At 34.4% G+C, this 26498-nt stretch overlaps 1 protein-coding gene across 3 annotated transcripts in view; it reads left to right on the top strand.

Moving 5' to 3' along the window:
- Positions 1-26498, top strand: part of ACTR3 (actin related protein 3) — a 57282-nt gene that overhangs the window by 11470 nt on the left and 19314 nt on the right. For 2 of the 3 annotated variants that reach the window (XM_007465894.1, XM_007465895.1), the window contains exons 2-7: positions 8936-8991; positions 12444-12568; positions 17548-17658; positions 21009-21104; positions 22525-22632; positions 25589-25732. In XM_007465894.1, coding sequence (XP_007465956.1) covers positions 8936-8991; positions 12444-12568; positions 17548-17658; positions 21009-21104; positions 22525-22632; positions 25589-25732 — 640 coding nt within the window. The remainder of the gene's footprint in view (positions 1-8935; positions 8992-12443; positions 12569-17547; positions 17659-21008; positions 21105-22524; positions 22633-25588; positions 25733-26498) is intronic. The other variant, XM_007465896.1, reaches the window with a different exon arrangement.

The raw sequence follows: 26498 nt of genomic DNA on the forward strand, positions 1-26498 counted from the left end.
TCTCCCCGGAGCGGGGCACGACCCCGCGTCTCCTGCATCGGCAGGCGGACTCTCAAGCACTGCGCCACCAGGGAAGCCCGTAAATTTGGTTTTATTCCTTAGGAATAAAGTCTATAATCACAAGGCAGTAAATGGTGGAACAAACATTTCACTCATGATTTTCTGATTCTGTGGTCCACGTTCTTTCCTCCCTGAGAGTGAAAAGGCATTATTAGATTTTAAGTTTTAGATCTGGAAGAACTGGGAGAATATTTCTGTTGACATTTAGGAATCCAGGTTCTTCCACTCAACAGTCTTGTCAGTCTTTTTGTGTTAGTGACTTTCATGTAATGAGAAGAACATTGGAGGGAACTGGAAATGGAAATGCTTTTTTAAAAATTGCCAGTTATCTTTATAGCTAATTCCCTGTGAATTAGCCATTACATTCTTGTGCTAAAAGTTCCTCACGCTACAAGTAGGAAGAAAACTATATAGCTAAGCTGAGAATTGAGGTATCATGAAAGTTGGCGTTGGGATTCATTTGTAGACCTCCGTTTTCACTTAAAATTTGAAAATTATATGCTTGTTATGTAAAAATCTCTATGTGTGCTTTACTTTGTTTTTATAGTATGTTAGGGTGGAAGCTGGTCATTCATATTGGGATAAAATTCTTTCAGCTTTAAATTAGTGGTTCTCAATACCAAGAAATTTTGGAAAATGGGTTGTAGTATTATTAAGGTTCTATCCACCCTAAAGTTCTAGGGTCTTATATTCATTTTGTTGTATGGTTTAAAATTGTTGAAACATTGAAAGTTAAAACTCTACTGCTGTTTCTCCCTTAGGTAGTTTATAGAGTCACACACCATATTTAGCGTAATAGCTTTGGTACATATTTGTTCTTTTCTGGAATGATTTTTGTCCTAGCTTTTTATTCCAGTTAATTTTTGAAATGTAATTTTTTTTTTTAAGATTCTGTTCTCATTTAGTGGTTCAATATCCGTAATTTATTGGGATCTTCAAGTAGTTTTTTGCTTGATAAGGTTTTTCAAAGCAAAAAGAAAAGTGAACCATTGTATTAAATAAAAAAGTACTCTGTCAAATCAACTACATGCTTTCAATAAATAAACATGAATTTGCAGAATTAAAAATAATATCCAACATGAGGGATGCTACTGCTTTTAACTGGTTTTATTACTTTAAAATATTCTTTCCATAAATAAATTTCTTCCTTTTAGAAAGGTATACTGAATAATATAACATATACCCCTATTTATCAGAATCATTACCTGGTAATGATTCATTTCTTTTTGTTTTTTAAGAATGAAACAACATTATAAATGGCTCTCCTCAAATCCACTTTCCCCCCTGCCCAGAGGCAGTTAGGTCCACAATAAAGTAGCCATTTCTTATATAAAATTCTTTTTTTTTTTTTTGCTGTTCAGCTTTCCCTCTCTCCTAACTTTATTACATTTCCGCTGCTGTTCTTCTAATCACTTTGATAACTTCAAAAGTGATTTTGAATTCTCTCCTTTACTGTATTCCTTTCTCAAAGCAATTTCCAACTTTGCTGACCAAAACCAGCATTGTAGATCTTTTCTCATTGCTACCACAGTCCACGGAGATTTTCTGTATATTTAACTTGCTTCCCTGGGTCACAAAGAAAAAATTTAGTTTAGTTTTTCAAAGTATTATATTGCCCTTATGAATTTCATAAACTTAGGATAGCTTTGTCTTTTTCATTTTATGGTCTCTTTTTAAAGACCACTTAGAAAATGACACTTTCTTATTTAAGTATAGGAAAGCATAAAGAAGTGACGTAGATTAATGATTTCACTACCCGGATATCCCAATGACATTTTTAAATTAAAGTAACATACATGCCTCTCTCTATGCATGAATTATCTCTGGAATACATAAGTGATTGCCTCTTGGTTTAGCAGTGGGGTGGCTAGGAGATAGGCCTGGTAGGGAAACTTACTTTAGTACTTTTTATGTGGTAGGGAAACTTACTTTAGTACTGCTTCTTGTTTTATTTGTTAAAATTTTTATCATGGGCTAATGTTACCTATTCAAAAATTCTTTTAAAAAATAACTTAGTGCATGGTTAGACCATTTAAGACAAGTGTTAATTTGAAAAACAAAATTCTCCCATCCTGCTATCTGTAGATAATCAGAATTTACTATTTCTTGTGTAGACGTCCAGAAGACAAAGTGTATGTATATGCTAGCATTATATAATAGAATTATTCCTATGTAGTTTTATTTTTTCTCTACATATATATGTAAATTTTTGTTTACAATTGACATAAAATATTTGATATGAAAGTATCAAGGTATTCACAAAATGTATTTTCCCTCTTTAGGACTAGATGTGAAAGTATTCTCGAGATATTTGAAAGTAATAAAGTATAGTGTAATTAATATTAAAAATAGACACACGTGTACATAGGCAGGAAAACACATACACACGCACCATTTATTAAGGAACAGCAAGTTGGAAGGTATTAGGACTGTACTAATTTTGCCTGGGAATCATACTGTGAAAATCAGATGTGTTCCCAAAGGACTGATGAAAATGGAAGATTTGAAAAGGGCCTTTGAGGAAAAAAAGGATTAGGATAAAATAAAACAAAAGCAACAATGAAAAGAAGGATGGAGCATTTATATTTTGTAAGAGCTAGGATTTATGTTTTTTGTTCCTAAATATAATTATCAAGGCTTTATAAAAGTGATTCTTTCTACTTCAGACATAACAGAGTATATTGCAGGGGTTGAGGATTATGAAAGTGAATTGTGGGTACTTAGATGAGTCTGGGAAGGGAAATAGGGTAGTCTTCCAACCCGTGAAATTCATTGAGGTGTTCTAAAAAGAGCCTTGATTTTTGTACTATTAAACCATGCTTGACGTTAAACTGTTAATAGGCACGTGTACATTTAAGATTGTTATATCTTCTTGATGAATTTATCCTTTTATTGTTATAAAATTTCTCTTTATCTCTGGTGTTAACTCTTTTTCTTCAAGAAGTTTCATCTGATATCAATACAGCCACTTCAGAGTTACATTTACTATTTGCCTTCCATCCATCTTTCTTCATTCTCCATCTCTAAAGTGCATATCATGCAGACAATATGTAGTTGGGGCTTTCTTCCTTATTCTTTCTTCCTTTCTCTTTTCTCTCTCTTCCTTCCTTCCTCCCTTTTAATTGGAGACTGTAGTGTGTTACATTTAATGTCAAAATTGGTACAGATGAATTTTGGTATACCGTTTTATTTATTTTTTTACTTAGAGTTAATAATGTAAAACTTTATGCAGAGTAGAAACCATGCATCTCTGTAGATCTGTTAACTCTCTTGACACTCCCTTTACCCTACTGTCCTTGTATGCTATAGTTATCATAGGTATTATGTCTGCATATGTTATAACCCCACAAGATAATTTGATATTTGCTTTAAATAGTCAAAAATATGTTAAAAAATTAAGCAGAAAAAAGTCTCATTTACCTAGCTGTTTTCCATTTCTGATGTTCTTCATTAATACCACAGTTTCCCTCTGGTATCCCCTCAGCCTGAAGAACTTTATTTAGCTCAGGTTTGATGGCAGTGAGTTTTCTTTTCTTTTTTCCTTTTTTTTTAATCTTTATTAGAGTATAATTGCTTCACAATACCGTGTTAGTTTCTGTTGCACAACAAAGTGAATCAGCCGTATGCATACACGTCCCCATATCTCCGCCCTCTTTTTTTTTTTTTTTGCTGTACGCGGGCCTCTCACCGTTGTGGCCTCTCCCGTTGCGGAGCACAGGCTCCGGACGCACAGGCTCAGCGGCCATAGCTCACGGGCCCAGCCACTCCGCGGCATGTGGGATCCTCCCAGACTGGGGCAAGAATCCGCGTCCCCTGCATCGGCAGGTGGACTCTCAACCACTGTGCCACCAGGGAAGTCCCTCTCCTCCCTCTTGAGTCTCCCTCCCATCCTTCCTATCTCACCCCTCTAGGTCATCGCAAAGCACCAAGCTGATCTCTCTGTGCTGTGCTGCTGCTTTCCCGCCAAACAACTGTTTTACATTTGGTAGTGTATATATGTTGATGCTACTCTCACTTTGCCCTCTGGCCCCATGTCATCGAGTACATTCTCTATGTCTACGTCTTTATTCCTGCCCTGCAGCTAGGTTCATCAGTACCATTTATTTATTTTTAGATTCCATGTATATAATCCTTTGTATTTCTGCAGTGTCAGTTGTGATTTCTCCTTCATTTCTAATTTTATTGATTTGCATCCTCTCCCTTTTTTCCTTGATGAGTCTGGTTGAGGGTTTATCAATTTTGTTTATATTCTCAAAGAACCAGCTTTTAGTTTTATTGATCTTTGCTTTCTTCATTTCTATTTCATTTATTTCTGCTCTGATCTTTATGATTTCTTTTCTTCTACTGACTTTGGGTTTTCTTTGTTCTTCTTTCTCTAGTTTAGTTTTAAGTGTATGGTTAGATTGTTTATTTGAGATTTTTCTTGTTTCTTGAGGTGAGATTGAATTGCTATAAACTTCCCTCTTAGAACTGCTTTTGCTGCATCCCATAGGTTTTGGGTCGTCGTGTTTTCATTGTTATTTGTTTCTATGTAGTTTTTTATTTCTTCTTTGATTTTTTTTAGTGATCTCTTGGTTATTTAGTAGTGCACTGTTTAGCCTCCATGTATTTATGTTTTTTACAGTTTTTTTCCTGTAATTGATTTCCAGTCTCATAGCATTGTGGCCAGAAAAGATGCTTGATAGGATTTCAGTTTTCTTAAATTTTCTGAGGCTTGATTTGTGACCCAAGATGTGATCTATCCTGGAGAATGAGTTTTCTTTTATTTGAAAAATATCTTTATTGCACTTTCACTTTTGAAGGATATTTTTGCTCTTAAAAGATTTCTGGGCTGACTATATTTGCACCTCCTTCAGACTTAAAAAATGTTATTCCACTGTCTTTTGGCCTCCATAGTTTCTTATAAGAAGGTGCTAGTAATTTGAATTTTTGTTTCCTGTTAATGAGCCATTTTTCTCTGGCTGCTTTCAAGATTTTTCTTTATCTTTGATTTTCAGTAGTTTGATTATGATGTGCCTAGGTATAGTTTTCTTTGGATTTATTCTGGATCTCTCTGTCTCTCTCCCTTCCTTCTGGAACCTATGTCACCTTTCAGATATTGTTCCCCAAGTCTCTGAGGATCTATTCTTTTCACTTTGTGTCTCTCTTTTTAATTTTTTTCCCCTCTCTTGTCAGACTGAATGATTTTTACTGATCTGCCTTCAAGTTCACTGATTATTTCCTCTGTTCTGCTGTTTAGCTTATCCAGAGAATTTTTTATACCTGACATTGCATTTTTCAGTTCTGTAATTTTCATGTGTTCTTTTTAATAGTTTTAGAGTTTCTGTGATATTTACTATTAGTCATTACTATTTCATTGTGATAGTCACAGCTGCTTTCAAGTCTTTATCTGATAATTCCAACACTGTGTCATTTTGTCTTCTGTTGAGTGTCTTTTCCTTAGAGAATGGGTTACGTTTTCCTGATTCTTCATAGATGGAATAATTTTGGTTTGTATGAATATATCAAGCCTTGCTTATCTCTTTTCTTGATGAATATACACTGTGCTTCCAGTTTGGGGCCATTATGAATAATGCTCTTGTGAACAAATGTTTACACTTCTTTGTGGGGACATATTTTCTTTGGTATATACCTAGAAGTAGAATTGCTGGGTCATATGGTAAGTGAATGTTGAAGTGTTTTCCAAAGTGGCTGTTTTATTTACAAATGATTTTGATTATTTTCTATCATTCCAACTAGGAATGTATGAAATTTACCTCGGTGTACTTTTTTTTTTTTTTTGCGGTATGCGGGCCTCTCACTGTTGTGGCCTCTCCCATTGTGGAGCACAGGCTCCGGACGCACAGGCTCAGCGGCCATGGCTCATGGGCCTAGCCGCTCCACGGCATGTGGGATCTTCCCAGACCAGGGCACACACCCGTGTCCCTGCATTGGCAGGCGGACTCTCAACCACTGTGCCACCAGGGAAGCCCTCCTCAGTGTACTTTTAATTTGCCTTTGTTTTCCCTTTTTTACCCCACAGAGTTGAGCATCTTTTCATTTATAGCCATTTATATTTCTTTTTCTTTGAATGGTTATTGTCTTTTACCTTTCACTTTCTTCTCTCCTTATTCCTCTCCCTTGCTGACATCACCTCCTAGATATCCTTTATATATTAAGGTGATTAACTCTTTGTCTCTGAGTGCAGGTAATTTTTCTCTTTTGGTCATTTTTTTTTTGGCTACTTTTGGTATGTTTTTGTGAAGAAGTTTTAAATTTTCACATAATTGGAGTATCAGTCTTTTTTTAATGTCTGGATTTTGAATTATAGTTACTAAGACTCCCCTATTCCAGGGTTATAAAGAAGTTATCCTGCATTACCTTTTAAAGTTTATGGTTTATTTCCCTACCGTTTTAATATTTCATCCATTTAGATTTATTTTGTTTTAACAGGTACAATATGTACAGAATTTAATTATTTTCCCCAGTAGCTGTCAAGTTTATGTAGCTGCTTAAGAAAATTGTTGTAAAATATACACAACATAAAATTGACAGTTTTAACCATTTTTAAGTGTACAGTTTAGTGGTATTAAGTACATTCACAACTATCACCACCCTTCTTCTTCAGAACTTTTTCATCTTCCCAAACTGAAACTCTGTACCCATAAAACAGTAACAACCATACCCCACCTCCATCCCTGGCAGCCACCATCCTGCTTCTGTCTCTGTGAATTTGACTATTTTGGGTACCTCATTTAAGTGGAATCATATAGTATTTGACCTTTTGTGATTGGCTTATTTCACTTAGGATGATGTCCTCAAGGTTCATTCATATTGTATGTAGTAGCATGTGTCAGAATTTCCTTCCTTTTGAAGGCTAACTAATATTCCATTGTATGTATATACCACATTTGTTTATCCATTCGTCAGTGGACCTTTGCATTGCTTCCACCTTTTTGTCTATTATGCATAATGTTGCTGTGAACATTGGTGTACAAAAATCTGTTGAAGCCCCTGCTTTCTTTTTTTTTTTTTTTTTTTTTGGTATATACCCAGAAATGGCATTGCTGGATTTTGTGGTAATTCTGTGATTAATTTTTTGAGGAATTGCCATATTGTTTTTTGTAGCAGCTGCACCATTTTACATTCCTATCAGCAGTGTGCAAGGGTTCCAGTTTCTCCATATCCTCACTGATATTTTTGTTTGTTTGTTTTTGATGTTTTGGTAATAGCCATCCTAATGGATGTGAAGTGGTATCTCATTTTGGTTTTGATTTGAATTTTCTTAATTATTAATAATGTTGAGCATCTTTTCATGTGCTTGTTGGCCTTTTGTATATCTCCTTCGGAGAAATGTCTATTCAAGTCCTTTGCCTGTTTTAAAAACTGGGTTGTTTATTTTGTTGTTGAGTTGTAGGAGTTCTTTATATATTCTGGATATTAACTCCTTATCAGATATATGATTTGTAACTGTTTTCTTCCATTTTGTGGGTTGCCTTTGCACACTATTGATAGTGTCCTTTGGTACCCAAAAGTTATTAATTTTGATGATGTTCAATTTATTTTTTATGGTTGTTGTTGCCTCCTTGTGTCATGTCCAAGAAATCCTTGCCAAATTTAATGTCATAAAGCTTTGTCCCCTATATTTTCCTCAAAGAGTTTTATAGTTTTAGATCTTATATGTAGGTCTTGATCCATTTTGAGTTAAATTTTGTATGTGGTATAAGATAAAAGTCCATGTTCATTAAATAATGGATATCCAGTTTTCCCAGCACCCTTTCTCGAAAAGACTATCCTTTCCCTGTTTGAATGGTTATGGCACGCTTGTCAAAAATTATTTGACCATATATGGGAGGATTTATTTCTGGGCTTTGTTCTCTTCAATTAGTCTGTGTGTCTCTATGTCAGTGCCACACAGCTTTTGTTACTGTAACTTTGTACTAAGTTTTTAAATCAGGAAGTGTGAGACCTCCAACTTTGTTTGAGATTGTTTTGGCTACTCATAGTCCCTTGAGATTCCATATGAATTTTAGGATGGATTTTCTCTTTATCCCAAAAAACATTGTTGGGATTTTGATAACAATTGCATGGATCTGTAGTCACTTTGAGTAAGTAACCTCCAAATGTGAACGTTTGTCCCATGTCTGACTCCTATACTAAATAATCCAATTATCCAAATGGCAGATTTAAGAAAAATCCAAGCTGTTTAATCCCCTGTTTAAAGCTTAAGGGAAGGAAAAGTTATCAAAGTGTCTACTAGCTGTCTGAAGGAAGAGTTTTTCTGAAGGTGCTACTGAACAGTGAGGCCAAACCGAAACATCGGAGTTTGGAGCAGAGAAAGGTTTATTGCAGGGCCGTGTAAGGAGATGAGCAGCTTGTGTTTTACATGTTTTACCCCTAACCTTTACTTTTATACAAATATCACATAGTTGAACCATTGTTCTGTACCTTGCTTTAGTTCAGTTAACAATACGTTTTGGAGATTGTTCCATATGTTTACATAAGGAGCTTCTTCAATCTCTTTTTTAATAACTGCCTAATATTCTATAGTATAAACGAAGCATACTTAACTAGTTTGATGGCTGTTTATTTCCAGTCTTTTGCTATTATAAGCAAGATGGTCGCAAAAGGCCCTGTTATATGTTATTTTGTACATGTATGAATATCCCTGTAGGATCAATTTCTAGAAGTGCAGTTCCTGGTTAAAAGCTATGGGTATTTATAATTTTGATATAATTTTGAAAGCAGAGATGTGTAAATGAACTGAAACGATGGAATTTTATATAGTATTTACCCAGAGTGGAATCTCACTTTATAACAAATGGAAATCTAAGAATTAAATTCATAATTGCTGAGATATTTGTGAAATCCTTATGAAATTCTTTCTGTTTTTCAGGTATACAAAACTAGGATATGCTGGAAATACAGAACCACAGTTTATCATCCCTTCCTGTAAGTATTTCTTTTAAGTCACAAATAAGCTGATTTAATATCTTTTAATAAAGTAAAATAAATAATCATTTTTGACACTGTAATATTTAGTCCTTTAAAAACATGGTTTGCCAAGTTCTAAGCATGGCCTCATTTCTGTACCTCTGACTATTCATTTCAGATCTCTGTTTAGCTCTTCATTTACCAGATCTGCCAAATATCTTTTTAAAGACAAAAATGAATGAGCTGATAATTAAACAGTTTTCTGCTTTGAGGGTATTGCTGTTAATAATGTGTGTGCGTTACTATTAAGTAATGCATTCCCCATCACACGCCTACAAAGGCTATCGTTTGGTTTGTGGATGTGATTGTTTGCAGGACTCGTGCTTGTTAACATCCCTGACAAGAGCTCATGTTTCAAAATAAGGATGGCATCTCATCTTTAGAGATGCGGACTTCAGCTGTTTTCTGACACCTTATAACCATACTTACATTGTTTTTGTTTTATCTTATTTCTGTTAACTTCACTTTAGCTGACTGTCCACTTTCAATAGTTTGTCTTTCAGAAGTTTTTAAAAAATCCTCTCACACTTGGTTTGTTAGCACTCTTATTTGTTAGCCTGGGCTATGTATGTGTTCCTAGATGAACCTGTTTTGGGCTTCTGACTTTTAGACAATTCACCTTTTGTACATAATGTAGTGACATTTCTGAACCACCTGACCTATGCCAAGTTAAGACTTTAGCATATCAGATATGCTATGGCTTTTGAGCCATTCCTTGGTGGTGCTAACTCCTAGACAGTTCTAGTATCACTAGTATTAGACTGTTTGAATATTTTTGTGTATTCTTATTAACTTATGAAAATAAGAAGGAAATGGAAAAATAAACATGCAGAGAATAGTGAAAGCAGCTTAGGATTCAAAATCTGTGAAGTTGAGAATGAGGTAGAAATTACTGGGCTTGCCCAAAGCTGCAGATCTTTAGTCTCAATTGGGTACTCATCAGACTTGAACAGGTTGATTGTTTTGTTGTTTATATATAGTAAGAACAAAATTAAAAATGTGTGAAGTGTGTGTCAAAATTGTCTTTAAAGGGGGAGCTAGTACATATTTTTTTTCACTCTCTAGAAACAAACCTATTTGACTTTTGCACTTCTGATATACTTTTGGTATACTAATTCTATAATTCTAAATCTATATTCTAATTCTTACTATCTAAGAATTTAGGCTGTTACCTAAGTCTAATTCTTTAATGCCTGGAATAGATTTTAGGGGACATTGATGCTCATTCATAGGAATACAGTGGTCTTAATTTGTAGTACTGTTGTCTTTTTCTTTATGTTTTATTCATGCATATTTGTTATCTACACTGAGGGACAGATTTGCTTTTTTGTTTTGTTTTGTTTTTTTACTTTCGTCCCACATTTATATGTAAACATATTGATAGTTTGTTGTTTAAGACTTTGACAACAAATACTGCCTCTATTGCTGACTAAAATAGAAGTACTTTTGTGGACTAGTACTTGACATTAGTTATATTTGAGTTTAGTATTATACCATTGTGTATTGGTTGTATTAGTTTCCCAAGGCTGCCGAGACGAAGTACCAAAAACCATGTGACTTAAGACAACAGAAACTTACAGTCTTGGAGAAGTCTGAAATCAAGGTGTCAGCAGGGCCAAGATCTTGCAGACAGCTTTAGGGGAGAAATCTTCCTTGCCTCTTAAAGCTTCTGGTGTTTGCTGACAGTCCTTGATGTTCCTTGGCTTGTATATGCATCACTCCAGTTACATGGCTGCCCTGTGTGTCTTCATATTGTTTTTCTTCTGTGCGTGGATATGTCCAAATTTCCTATTTTAATAAAAACACCAGTCATTGCGTTATAGCCCATCCTGCTAACCTCACTTTAACTTGAAAGACCCTATTTCCAAATAAGGTCACATTCTGAGGTGCTAGAAGTTAGGACCTAAACATATTTTTCTGGGGGTACACAGTTCAACCCATAAAATGCTGATTTTGTAATCTCTTAATTTATAATCTTTTATAAAACATTACGTTGTGATTAAACGTTTATTTCAGGAGATTACTGATATGTTAACTCTTATCCTTGTAAAATTTGGTTTTGCTTATGTTCTTAAGTGGCTGTGTTCAGTCTTTGTTGGAAGCCCATATAATTTTGAACTTTTGAACCTTGGGTTCTCATCACCATTGTATCCTTTCTCTATTTCACCTTTCTGCCAAAATTTGCAGTTTTAATTTTCATTGTCTTATGAGAAGCTGTGGCATGTTAAAAATCCATTTGTGTATGAAAGAAGGTGTTTGATTTGGGGTTTTTTTTTCACCCAGCCAGTCTTAATGCTGCAGGTGTAGTTTTATAATGAGCCGATACAATCACTGCCACTGATGAGCACGGATATTTGATCTGGAAAACCTGTGGATATGGTTCAAAGTTATTTTTATAATCTTTGTTTTTTAGGAAGTTTATAGTGAGCCATCTGATGTCTGTGTACATTGTAAATAAATTGCTAGAGAAGCTTTCTAACATTTAGAAGTAGATTGGATTTAGAATTTCCTTCAGTATTTTCTACCCACCTTGTTAAGGATATAAATTGTTATTAAATGAAAGTGTAACAGTTGGGTGCCACATCAGTTTACGTGCATGCAGATTTTTTTTTTTTTTTTAATTTTTGGCCGTACCATGCATCATGCAGGATCTTAGTTCCCTGATCAGGGATGGAACCCAGATCCCCTTCAGTGGAAGCACAGACTCTTAACCACTGAACCACCAGTGAAGTCCCCAGGCAGATATTTGGAATGAAGAATTGTTTAAATTGAAGGATTCAGAAATTTATAACTTAATTAAGAAATATACAAGTTTTAGGTCTAGAACTGTATGCTGGATTTCTGAAATTATATAAGGAGATTGTTGTGGGTTTTACCTAAATGATTTGAAATTTCCTTTTGTATATGTGATTTAAGTTTATCAGGTCTTTATGCCAGTGTTATACCTAAATTACTAGCTCATAATAATGCAAATAGGATAGAAATATGAAGAAAGCTTTAAAAAAAATTCCCCGTGCAATTTTCCTATTTTTATAACTTTTTCAGTTTTTTCTTTCTGATTGTCCATCAAGCATAGGTTGACTTGGTGAAATTATAATTTTACTCAAATCAAAATAGATCTCACATAGTTTTTAAAAACATAACTGAAACATTCCCACAGCAGTACTTTTTTTGGGGGGGGCTTTTTACACTTGAGGCCTTGTCTCTGGGTGGAAGTTGAGTTTTCATTGTGTTATATGAATTTTGTCTTTTTTTTTTTAATGACCTTTTTGCTTTAATTTTACACTTTAAATATACTAGATCATGTTCTATTTAGTAACACTTTATTACGGAAGAAATACAAGTGAAAATTTTGTCTCACTTGAAAAAAATACAATTTTTGACATGTATCAATAACTTCTATTTTAAAGGTATTGCTATTAAGGAGTCAGCAAAAGTGGGTGATCAAGCTCAAAGGAGGGTGATGAAAGGTGTTGATGACCTAGACTTCTTCATTGGTGATGAAGCAATAGAAAAACCTACATATGCAACAAAGGTATATTTTTATGATTTGTATAAATATAAATAACATTCTCTTTCAAAAAATTAGTTTATTCTATAATTGTGCCACTTGGAATTTCAGTCAATTATAAGCCTAATACCCTCAACCTCTTCACAATAGAAATTTCTTCTTCTCTGTGGCTCCTCCCAGCCTTGCTTTGACTGTACTGGTTTTTTTTCCCCCAAGAGGAAGATTTTAGCCCCTTCAGGTGAGCAGTATTTACTTTTTGCATCTCAGAATCATCAATGTGATTGGCTTTCTCTTGCCTCCACATCGCCACACCTAGAGATATTTCCCTCCCGTCTTTATTCAGACCCACACTTTCTGTCCTTTTGAAGCCTGTGTCATCTGGAAGTGCCACTCTCTTTCCTCCTTTTAATCTTTTTCCCTTTCTTTTTTGTTCCATACCATTCTTCCTCCTTTTCCCTTATTATTGTGGTATAATTTATATACAGTAAAATAGGTAAGGCTTAGTTACACAGTTGAAAAATTTTTGTGACTGTAATCATAAAAGTTCAGGACATAGAACAAGTCTAGTAACCCAGATGCTTTCCTTGTGTCTGCTCCCATAGTCACTACCCAACCTGCACCAAAAGGGAAACACTATTCAAATTGACTTTACCTAATTTGCACATTTCTTCCTTGGTCCCTCTTTTCTTCCGTTTTAGTAATTTATTCATTAATAAACAGCTACCATGTATAAACAACTTTACTAAGTGCTGAGATTAAATAAGAAAAATGGCTTTCCTGACTTCAAGTCTATTACAATTGGTGGAAAGGAAGCCATTGAAGAAATAATTATAAGTGGCTTGTAGTTATACAAATATTTGGCTCTTGGAGCTTAGAAACAAGACAGAACTGGGGATAATCATTTAGAAGGTATTAGTTACCTTTGGAAGGGGTAAGATTCCATAGGGGTGTGCCTAGGACAGAGCCTGATCAACGCATCATTTAGGTTTGGATAGAGGAGGAAAGCCTACAAAAGAGACTGAGAAGGCGTAGTTAGAGGGACTGGGTAAACAGGAAGGAGAAATAAGAGTGTGGGATGCTGTGGGATGCTGCGACCAAGTAAGCTAGAGCCCATAGGTTATTTGCTGTCTTTAGCTACAAGGATGTCATTTATAACCTTAATAAGAATAGTTTTAGAAGAGCAGTGAGGCTGGATTAAAGTAGATTGGATTATGAATGACAAGGAAAAAATGACAGTAATATTCAGTGAGGTGGAAGAGATGCTTAAATGCTAGTGTGAAAGAGTCATTAGAAAAAGAGATTAAAGTAACAGGAAAGTGGAGTATAATACAGGGCTCTTGACAAAGTTAAAGGGATGGAATTCAGATGATCTAATTGATATATGGAGGCTCTCTTACATTATAAAAAATGAAAAAGAAAAAGGAGGTAAGTATGGAATCAGTTTTATAGATTTGGTGAAGAAAAGTTGGATTCCTGACTGTTGGCTTCTGCTTTCTTTGTGAAATACTTGGTGATGTTATCTCTGCTGCCCAGGAAATAGGGGGGAGAAAGTGAAATCTGAGTGATAGGGAGAATATTTAAAATCATCACTGTGGATAACAGAGTAGGGAAACAAAGTCTTGCCAGGTAAATTTAGGTCCATTTGGGAATAGAAATTACGAATTCTTAGTTTTATCAACCAGTTCTGTGTGATTTGTGTGATCAGCATTCTGGGTATAGGCAAGTTTAGGGTAGGACTGTGCTGAGTTGGGTTTTGGTAGATGGAATGACAAAAGGAAGTATGAATAGTCAAAGTGATGGGGCCTAAAATCTAAACTGTGTGTGTGTTTGTGTGTGTTGTAAGGGGGATGGTTTTTGGCGAGGGAAGAATTACAACAACCAGTGGACTGCAAGTCTAATTGTGATCACGAGAGTTATAGTGAGGTGCTGGAGTATGCTAGAAGGATAAGAAGTTGTGATCAGAGAGGGGTGTACTTGCATTTCAGGGATTTAGTGATGATAGTGATGATCTAAACTGTGGCCAAAATGGAAAAGACACCTTTGAATGTGATGAAGTCAGTGAGCTGAGAGGCCAGAGTTCCTCTGCATTGATTCTGTTCTTTAAAACATTTTCATGTCTTCCAAATTCTAGAAACACACCCAAACGACAAAAATTCTTTCAATCCTACCTTCTTTCCTCAGCATTTTAGCTATTGTTTTATTTTCCTCTTTTAAAACCGAACTTCTTATTTGGTCTCATTATTTGATAAGCTCTTTGTTAAATCCAATTATATGTAACAATTTTCATCCTTCTTGATTTGTCTTTCTTTCACAAGATTGCTCTGCTGGTTCTCTTCCTAACGTGGGCTATTCTTTTTTTTTTTTTTTTTTTTTTTTTTTGGGGTACGTGGGCACTGTTGTGGCCTCTCCCACTGCGGAGCACAGGCTCCGGACGCGCAGGCTCAGCGGCTATGGCTCACGGGCCCAGCCGCTCCACGGCATGTGGGATCTTCCCAGACCGGGGCACGAACCCTTGTCCCCTGCATCGGCAGGCGGACTCTCAACCACTGCGCCACCAGGGAAGCCCTGGACTATTCTTTTTATTTGTTACTTGTTTATTTTTTTCCCCTGCTGTCACTGGTTCTTTATGCTTTGCCTACTACCTCAAATGTCAGTATTTCCCAGGTACTGTCCTTGATTCTCTTTTATTTCTTTATTAGAGACTTTCTCAGGTGGTCTCATCCACACCTTCATCAACAACCACAGCCTACATCTCTACTTCCAATTCCTTGACCCCATTTCCAAGTACCTACTGTCACTTACCTACTACCTGGCTCTTGAGTTTAATATACTCAAAACAAAATTTATTACATATACTCTACCCTTGCTTATTCCAAGATAAGACAAAACACAACTTTTGTGTCTTAATTAATAGATCCTTGCCATCCTGACTCTAGTAGAGCTAGAAACCTAGTGATTATATCTTTGAGTTTTTCCTTGTAGTGACAGAAATCTTGAATCTGGCCTAGCATTATTTACACCACAACTGGGACTCTTAGTCTTTCTTCCTTGGTTCTTTTAAGATTCATTTCAGCTTTCCCAGTGCTGCTATAATAATCTTATTAAAAATCAAAGCTATCCTTGTTTATACCCTGCTTGAAAATTTCTACTGGTGTTCTGTTTCTTATAGAATAAAACCCAAATACAAGGCAAGTAATAGTTTTTGAGAACCTGGTCCCCTTCATGTAGAACTGATCTATCTGTCTACACCCCTTTCCCTAAAGGCACACGTGTTTTTCATCGATAACTGTTGTGTTTGTATACATTTGTTTTTATCCTCTATTTACCCCACCCCCTGAAAACAAAATTAACAAGGTTGCTCCTTTAAGACCCAGCTTAGATACGACTCCTCAGTCATAGAGGAATAGGAGCCTTCCCATTTTCCCTCTGAAGCCAAGTTGATCATCTTGTCCTAGGTACTTTATTTCCTTAAAAACTTACAATGTTATGTTTGTATCTATTTCTTTCACTGGACAGCTCCTTATGGCAGGATGTTCATGTCCTTAGCATTTGTGCCAATGGTTATAGTAGGTGCACAATAATAAATGAGGAATAAATGAATAAATAACACTTAGAAAATTAAAATATATCAGTTCCAGTGATGTTATAAAATGAATGATTTAGTACATTTTTCCTTCCCTAAAGCAAAGTGGGGACTAAAAGTTATTTTTTAAGTATAATGACTTAGAAAGTATCTAGAAGGCTATGGTGAAATGTGGATATTAGGAATTAATAGATAAAAGGTTTAATGATTGAGTAGATGACTGTGGGATATTTATTTCACTAATGCATTCAGCCTTAAGTACTGGGTGTGTATTTGTACTGTGTGCATGGAACTGTATTTTTTTGTTTATTTTTTCTTTTGTATATTTTTTAAAGTTTTATGCCTACGTTTTTACTTTGCTTAAGGAAGTCTTCATATATTCAGAATACTAATCTTTAGTTACATGTGCTATGAAACTATTTTATTGCAGAGATTCACAAACTTTCTCAGTGCCCTTAGTGTCTCAGTAAAATTTTTTACAGCATCACTTAGAAAGAAATTACTAACAGTTCTGTTTGTTAAGTAGCAACTTAGTAGCCACTTGAAAAAAACAAGGCATATTTTTAATTGTTAAATAATCACAATTACCAGTAGGATGCATGTGCCCATCGGGCACTTCACAGTTTCTTACACCTGGAATCAGATTGCACATCACCATCCTCATTTCTTATTGTACATGGGTTTTTTGGGGAGGTATTTAGTTTTCATCATAGCAACTGCTGGCAACCCAGCTTTTCAAAGAAGTGATATTACTTGAAGTGAATCTAGTATGATCTGATGTTGAAACTGAACTACTTTAAAATAGTAGGTATGCAGTGCCAAACTGATTCTGAGTATCACCAAATTTCCCTGGAAAATGTAAAACATTTGCGGTGTCTTTGAGAATTTGCTGTAGTACCCTGGGGCTGTTTTGGAACCATGGTTCCATAACAAATACATATGACTTGTCTTATAAAATTTTGCTTGCTTGATTTATGGTTATTCTTGCTCTATACTTACCAACTGTGTTTTATATATTAGGCACACAACAAATACTTGTGAAAGAGCTAATAAAGATTAAGCAAATTGTCATAACCTGTAATTTTCACAAGCTAAATTTTAATAGGTTATGTTTCCATTATTACAAAACTTTTAGCAATCTGGAAAGACCGGTACGATGACGTTCCATCTAGATTGAACAGTTTTTAACATTTTAACATATTTGCATTGTGTTTTGTAATTGAAACATCTGAAAATATGTTGTGGAAATAATTTCTTTTATCTCTAAATAGTTAAGTATGCATCTTCTAATGATCTGCGTGTCACTAGCACACCTAAGAAATGCTATCCTCATCTAATACTCACTAATGATCTGTTTTATTTTTGATTTTTTCTGATATTAGTAAAGATTTAATTCCTGTTTTATTTTTTGTTTTAATAGTGGCCAATCCGCCATGGTATAGTTGAAGACTGGGACTTGATGGAAAGGTTTATGGAGCAGGTGATCTTTAAATATTTAAGGGCAGAACCTGAAGACCATTATTTTCTTTTGGTAAGTACAAATTTTAATTTCTGTGAGGAATTTTTTTTTTTTTTTTTTTTTTTTTTTTTTTTTTTCCCGTTGTGGAGCACAGGCTCAGGACACGCAGGCTCAGCGGCCCTGGCTCACGGGGCTCGCTGGTCCACGGCATGTGGGATCCTCCCGGACCAGGGCACGAACCCGTGTCCCCTGTATCGGAAGGTGGACTCTCAACCACTGCGCCACCAGGGAAGCCCTGTGAGGAAATTTTTGAAGAAATTTACTGAGAATGTTTTCATTGCATCTGTACTCATAGGACATACATTCTTGTTTATTAAATTGTCATGTATCTAAAGACTTTGTTATAAAGCTGTATCATCTTTAGTATCTTCAACAGTAAGTTTCAGGGGAAAAAGTTGGAAACATGGCACTTTCTTTTTTAAAAAGATAACTGGTCTGATTATTATTTCATTTGTAATTCTTGGTAACAAACTACAATATAATTTAATTTTTAAATGTTTTTCTTTCTTCCTTTTTTTTTTTTTTAAACCAAAGCAATGCATGTTCATAATGTTAAAAAATCAAGTGCTATAATATCAGATTTAAATTAAAATTTTCTTCCTCACCTCTCCCTACCCTTGAACCCTTGATTCCCCCCAGGCAAACACTTTAAATTTTTAAAGAGTTTTTCTTGATAGTTATATCGTGTATTTCTTGTATTTTTGTTTATTTATTTATGTTAATTTGTTTTGCTGCGTTGGGTCTTCCTTGCAGTGCATGGGCTTCTCATTGTTGTGGCGTCTCTTGTTGCAGAGCATGGGCTCTAGGTGCGCGGGCTTCAGTAGTTGTGGCTTGCAGTCTCTAGAGCTCAAGCTCAGTAGTTGTGGCGCACGGGCTTAGTTGCTCCGCGGCATGGGGGATCATCCCAGACCAGGGCTCGAAGCCATGTCCCTTGCATTGGCAGGTGGATTCTTAACCACTGTGCCAGCAGGGAAGCCCGTATTTTTGTTTTTTTTAAATATTAGACAGTCTATTAACTTCCTGCTAGGTAAGATGAGTATTTCGTTCTTTTCCTTTTATCCCCTCCTTAACACAAAATCCTTACCTTCTCCCTCTTTCTGTTACATAGTTTAATTTTGGGTTAAATTAATATTTTAATATTTTTAATATTTTATATTTTGTTGTGATTGTGAATATTGTTTATGGTTGGACCATAAACGTAAAGTTGAAAAGAACCTTGCAGTGAATGCCCAATATACCCACAACCTAGACTCAGCTATTAATTTTACTATAATTGTTTTAGGACATCTGTCTATTGGGTTATCCTTCTATCACTCCATCTTATTTTTTTAATCACTTCAAAATGAGTTGCAGATGGAGTCATTTCACCCCTAAGTACTTTAGCATACATTATCATCAACTAGAGTTTATTATTGTTTACATTTTTTCTTTTATATAAAACTTACATTCTATAAAATCACACATCTTAACCCTACCATTTTATGGGTTTGACTGGGCATTGGCAGACTTTCTTTAAAGCTAGTTAGCAAATATTTTTGGCTTTGTGGACCATGTGGTCTCTTTTGCAGCTGCTTAATTAGCTCTGCTGTTGTGGTAGGAAGCAGCCATAGGCAATACTTAAATGAGTGGCTATGGCTGTGTTCCAATAAAATTCTGTTTGCAGAAAGAAGTGGTGGACTAGATTTGGCCTTCAGGATGCATGATGTAGTTTTCCCATCCCCTGGGTTTGACAGATTTATACATTTTTGTAACCTAAACCCTTATCAAGATAACAGAGCTTTGCTGTTAACCTGGAAAGTTATCTCATGCCCTTTTCTAGTTAATCCCTGCCCCCATGCCCTGGAGGCAACCCTTATTCAGATTTTTTCCAGTACATACATGTTTTGCTTATATTTGAGTTTCATGTAAATGGAATTGTACAAGTTGTGCTCTTTGGTAAGACTTCACTCATCATAATCTTAAGATTCATCCATGTTGTTGCACATACAAGTAATTTGTTGCTTTTTGTTGCTGGGTCATATTCCATTGTATGCCTCCTTGTCCATTTTCCTGTTGATAATCACCTGAGCTGTTCCAAGTTTTCGACTACTGTGAATATTTTTGGGGTACTGTGAACATTCTTAAACAAGTCTTTTTGTGGACATGTTTTAATTTTTCTTGTGTAAATACCTAGATATGGAATTGCTGTGTCACAGGATAGATGCATGATTGATTTTATAGGAAACTTTCAGAACTTTTTCCAAGGGATTGTAGCTTTTTGCACACCCACCAACTATGTGTTAGTGATCTGGTTACGTATCCAGATCCAGCATTTGATGTGTCAGTCTTTTTAATTTTAGCCATTCTGGTTGGGTGGGTAAACTTTCTCATTGTGGTTTTAATTTGCATTTTTCTGATGACTGATGTTGTTGAGTACTTTTTCATGTGCTTATTAGCTATTTGTATATTTTCCTTGTGAGGTCTTCTGATTATATTTTATTTTATTTTGTATAGAATTTCTGCTTTTCTTGGAGTTTATAATTTAACTGCCTTGGTTTTTAGTTTGCTTAATTTTATATGTAACTCTTACTGAATTATCTTCAAACTCTTGAACATAGTCCAAAACCCTCCTAAGTAAGTTTAAACACATCAAGTAGTTTAGAAGTTAAAGGTTTTACATATGGAAAAAGTCTAATCCTCGTTAATTTTCTAAAAAAAATTTATAATGTCTTTTAAAGTTTAAAAAAATGATTTTATTTGTAATGAATTTAAGTTTTATCTGTCTTTTCTTTTGCAGTTTATGTTCATTAAATTTAAGCAATCATTCCTTACCTCAAGGTCAAAAAGATAATTCTTCTGTATTTCTTAAGTTTAAACTTTTGCCCTTCAAGTTAAAATATTTGAGATAACAAAAAGGATTGGATAGTCAAATCAGATTAATAAGAATGATGTCTTATGTAGTTTCAAGCTTTGGTAATATAAAATGATTTAGGTATTCCTGAGGCATAAGTGAAACATGAAGTCCAGGATTTTGGGGGCTGTTCCTTAGGTCCTTTCTTGCCTCATTGGGATGTGTTCTGGCCCAGACTTAACCCGCAGGTTTCTAAGTGACATGATGTATGCAGTCACATAACTTAAACTGAAGAAACGTCTTAAACTGTGTAAACATTTCCGTTTTATACTCTAGCAGTTATATAAACATACAGAGCTGTTTGAGTTCTCTACTGTTTTTTTTTGGTCTGTGTGTCTTTATTTTTGTACCTCTGAGTTTAATGACTTTTAAATACAATGTTTAAAATACATTATTTCTCACATAAAAATTATCTATGAATTTATCAAAATAATTTTATCTTGCATACTTAAAATCTTATTCAATTTAATAGACTGAACCTCCACTGAATACTCCAGAAAACAGGGAATATACTGCTGAAATAATGTTTGAGTCCTTCAATGTTCCAGGCTTGTACATTGCTGTACAGGTAAGCAAGTTTATAAGTCAAAATAAGCTGGACTCTTAAATTTTAATCTGGTTTAATTCACTCTTAAAATATATGTATATTTTTCTTAACCTCAAAGCGTATCATAGTTCTCTACTGAACTGATAATTTAGAAATTGTATTAGAGGAATGGAGCTGTTTAGTGAGTAAAAGGGAAATGTTAAAGGAAGTAAGTTAATGGTTTTTGGATAAATCGAGACCTTTTATAGAACAGAAATAAGGGAACTGATAGTTATTGAGAATTTACCCTATGTCAACAATTTTCTGTACACATTTACCCTTGTAACATTCACTGTGTCCTTTTTTTGTAGTCTGTTTTGAATGACTTACCACTATATATATTTGACCACTGCCTCCTTTGTGCCCTTCTGTACCCTGTATATCACAAATCCCCATAATATTTTATTGCATTTAATTTGTGTATATATCTGTATGGAACAGCTTCTCTCCCATCCCTCAGGATCAGAGCTTACTTCTTACTTGTTTTTTAACACGGTAGCAAATGTGATACCTGGCATATCAGAGATGCTTAAAAAATATATAAATTACTGTGTAGTTTTGTTAGCCCACAGTTATTATGGTGTGATCCTGTGTTAAAATAGGAGGATGGCCTAGTTACCTTTCTAGGTCCCTTTCAGCTATTATATTGCAAGTAGGTAAAATAAAGTCAGCTTAGTTCTGATTTTAATTAATTAGTTATTTATCTTGTTCAAGGCTTGGATTTGTATGAAATTTAGGTAATTTTTTAAAAAATGAACTAGCTTCATTAATTTCTTAATTTGCAAACTCTTTTAATAGAAAAAAATATACTTTATTGCCTATGCCAAGATTTTTTATAGAAATACATTATTTCATCAACTTTGCTTTCCTCATTAAATCATAGTATTTGGAAGTGTGCAATGGCCTTTTCTGGTTAAATAGCTTGCTACATATTCCTAAATGCATGTTGCACTTAGAAAATTTGGAGCTAATCTTATGAGTGATACTTAGTATAGCCATCTATGTACTGAATAACTGATGATTGGTAGTTGTGTGCTTCTCTACCTTACTTTGTGGTATGTTACAGGCTAGGCCATATAAACATAGTTTTAAACCCTGTACTGTATTATCTCATGTTAGTCTTCCATATGTTAGTACTGTACTATCTCATGTTAGTCTTCCTCATTTTTGGGGGGTATAGGAGGAAAACGGCCCCCACTAAAATATCGAAAATTTGTAAACATGCCCCTAAAGACTATTGTAAGCCTGTAAGTTGTCTTAATAATATGTAGGTTGTGAACAATTTTATTGTATAATATAAATTAATTTTGTGTATTCTCTTTCCAAAGATACTACATTTAAAATTGCATAAAGTACTCCAGTAAAAAAATTATTTCGCCTATCATATTTCTTTTTGTTCAAGGCTGTTCTTGCCTTAGCTGCATCGTGGACCTCCAGACAAGTAGGAGAACGGACGTTGACCGGTACGGTAATAGACAGTGGAGATGGTGTCACTCATGTCATCCCTGTGGTAAGGATAGTTTAAAATTACTCAACAGGATATCAGATAACACCTGGAAAAGTTAAATTATATGAATTATTGCCACCTTTTAAAAACTGTATTGACCATTGTTCAGCTATAGCTGTGTTTTGCTCAAATTATTATTAGAACTTTGTAAACAAATTCCAGATTTTTTTTTTTTGCTATAGGTTGTTAAAAATAATTAGAAAATTATGAGAAATAGTTTCTAATTCATAATTAGGAAATGATGAATTAGAGTATCTGGAAAGGAAATAGGCCTTTCTTGTCTTAAATGTGGAACTCGGTTCTCCAGTTTGGATGTGTCTGTTTGTATGTTAGCCAGTTGATAGTTTTTCTTATCCTTAATTAACAGATTTTGTACTGGTCATAGGTTATCTACTAAATAGCAGTTAGTCGAAAGTACATGACCATTAATGACTTCTGGGGAATTACGTTTTTGAATTAAAAAGCTCAAGTTGTGATTGTGCTTCATGGTTTGGATTTAATCAAGCATGTTAAGAAAAATGCATCAGATTGGATTTTTTGTGAGAGATAGCATTTTTCTGCCAAAGCCTTTCTGCTTCCAATTTTTAATGACAAATTAGATTTTTTATTGTGTCTAATAGATTCAAAATGACTACTTGAATTCATTCTGATTATTATTGGGTGCATATATGTAGAAAGGTTTATCTTTTAAAGTAATTTTTATGTTATATTGAATAACATGTAAGGAATGAAATTATTTAGAACTTTATTTTTTCATTATTCTTATTCCTCTTTTTAATGCATCAGGCAACCTCTGTTGAAGATTACATCCTCCGAGTGACTACTTTTGGATTAGATGTCATAATTTATTCTTCTGATGTCATAATAGTAATAATTGCCCTTCTTTAAAAAAATAAAAACTTCCTTGCGATATAATTCACACACCATACAATTCACTCATTTAGAGTGTACCATTCAGTGTTTTATTGTATATTCATAAAGTGCATCCATTACCAGAGTCAATTTTAAAACATTTTTATCACTCTAAAAAGAAACCCTGTATCTTTTAGCATTCACTGTCCCCCTGTAACTTTAGCTCCTGGCAACCACTAATCTACTTTCTGTCTCTGTAGATTTGCCTGTTCTGGATATTTTATATAAATGGAGTCACTCTTTTTTTCTTCTTTTTAAAACATTTGTCACCAGGTTTTTGTTTTTGTTTGTTTGTTTGTTTTTATTTTTGTCTGTGTTGGGTCCTCGTTGCTGTGCTCGGGCTTTCTCTAGTTGTGGCGAGCGGGGGCTACTATTTGTTGTGGTGCATGGGCTTCCCGTTGATGTGTCTTCTCTTGTTGTGGCTCACGGGCTCTAGAGCGCAGGCTCAGTAGTTGTGGCACCCTGGCTTAGTTGCTCCGCAGCATGTGGGATCTTCCCAGACCAGGGCTCAAACCCATGTCCCCTGCATTGGCAGGTGGATTCCTAACCACTGCACCACCAGAGAAGTCCTAGAGTCACTCTTTTGTGACTGTCCTCTTTCACATAGCCCAGTGTTTCAAGATTTATCCATGTTGTAGCATGTATAGTACTTCATTTCTTATTATTGCCAAATAACACTTCATTGTATGGATATTGTACGTTTTATTTTATTGCCATTGGGGGATATTTTAATATCTTGGAAATTAGGATGTGTCCAACATTTTGATGGCTTTTTATAATTTAGTTGGCATATTTTTCTTTCTTAGGGCTACATATTCTTTTCCCTTTTTTTCCCAAAATGGGACAATAATAGTGACCTATGTCATAAAACTGTTTTGAGGATTAAATAATGCATATATGTATGTTGTTTAGAGATACATAAAGATTCTTAAAATGTTCATTTAAAATTCTCATTTAAGCCTCAAGATCTATGCTGTAGATTATATTATCCTTTGAGGACTTCAGTTTACTCATTTATAAAATACAAATAACTGAGTTGCTTAAGATCACCAAATCATAGGTCATGGGACTGGGATCTGAACTTGTTCTTCCTGACCACAGTCTTTTCTTAACATCTACACAATTAAGCAGTAATATTATTATCTTGATAATTAATATTAGAATAGGTAATTTGCAAAAAGAAGTCACCAACTTGGAAAAGAAAGAGTTTTAGTAAGAATATTAAGAATTGGGTATTCCTGTGATTTTCCTGCCTTCTTTTGAATTAATGGACTATTTTTTATAATTTCAGTTTATCTTTTTTTATTGACTTATTAGCTATGCTATATATTTCTTTGTTATTTATTTTTTGGTGGTTTTTGCTCTAGGGCTCATAGTAAACATCTCTAATTTATTACAGTCTAACTACAAATAATATTTTACCATTTCATAAACAAGAATGTTACGTTGTTAATGAAATTTAATTTTGCTACATTATTTTTGTACTTCTGAGTTGTATTAGTAAGTTTATGAAATCATTCTGCAGAATTAAATTGTTTGGAATTATGATGGTACATGGACTGCCTCAGGCTTGTGAAGTTGGTACCTACTTCATTAGGAAAATGATAGCCAGCTTGTGGGTTAATGATCAAATTTCTTACAATGCAATCTAAATTTTGTGCTGAAATTATAGAAGATTTAAAACTAATATCCTATTTGAAGTCTGTTATCTAAAACCTTTAATACTTCTGAAACTCACTATTTCTTTGTTGTTGAGTCATTTCAGTCTTGGTTGTAAACTCTTATCAGTAGGAGAATAAATCTAAGCTTTGTTCATAAGTTTTGTTCATTCTTGTTCATAATATCTGTACAGTATTATAAATTCTATGCTAAGTTAACTGTGAGGAATACAGTTGAGGAATAAAGACTAGAAGAATTCTCCTGGGATAAAGCAATACTTAAGGATACAAATACAGTAATCTGAGAAATTGAACTTTAATGATTAATTTAGGTGATACTGATTTTTGAAAACGTTGAAAGTAAATTTGATACTTTTTTTTTCATCTAGGCTGAAGGGTATGTGATTGGCAGCTGTATTAAGCACATTCCAATCGCAGGACGAGATATAACATATTTTATTCAGCAATTGCTGAGAGACCGAGAAGTAGGAATTCCTCCAGAGCAATCCTTGGAAACTGCTAAGGCAGTAAAGGTAAAAAAAAAAAAGTTAAGAATATAATTTACTTAAAAATTAAAATCACGTTATAATAAACATGAAAAATTCTTAAGTCAAGAACAGTAGTTTAAAAAAAACTTTCGTTAACCAGTTACAAACCACTACTCTTATTAATTACGTGTATTTTTCTCTGTATTTCTTGTAGGAAATTTTGGGAGATTATTAACCCTTTGCTTGCTCTCACCACATTTCACATTTGAGAGGACTAACATAAGAACATTTATACCAACTGACTTCAACATACATTTTTGTGATTATTCTCTTTAGTAAAAATAAATGTAGCATGCCTTAGAGGTACTGTGGGTTCTGTTCCAGACGACTGCAATAAAGCAAATATCGCAATAAAGCGAGTCACACAAAGTTTTTGGTTTCCCAGTGCATTTAAAAGTTATATTTACACTACACTGTAGTCTGTTAAGTGGCAATAGCATTATGTCTATAAAAAAATGTATATACCTTAATTAAAAAATACTTGTTGCAAAAAGATGCTAACCGTCATCTGGTAATGCAGAGATACCAGAAAAGTTCAGTTTGTAAAAAACACATTATTGGTGAAGCACACTAAAATGGGATATGCCTGTAATTAGTTCACTTCAGAGTCCTCACATCTCAATTTTAGCTGACTTCTTTATTTTTAATTCTAGCAGTTTTCTGTTACAACAAAATTTTTGATGTCATTGATTCATTTGGCTGTAGAATAGAGGCAATGGTTGGCTCAAGTGATATGGCCCATAGAAGAAAA

The sequence above is a fragment of the Lipotes vexillifer genome, unplaced genomic scaffold, assembly GCF_000442215.2.
Source record: "Lipotes vexillifer unplaced genomic scaffold, Lipotes_vexillifer_v1.1 scaffold535, whole genome shotgun sequence".
NCBI classification, from domain to species: domain Eukaryota; kingdom Metazoa; phylum Chordata; class Mammalia; order Artiodactyla; family Lipotidae; genus Lipotes; species Lipotes vexillifer.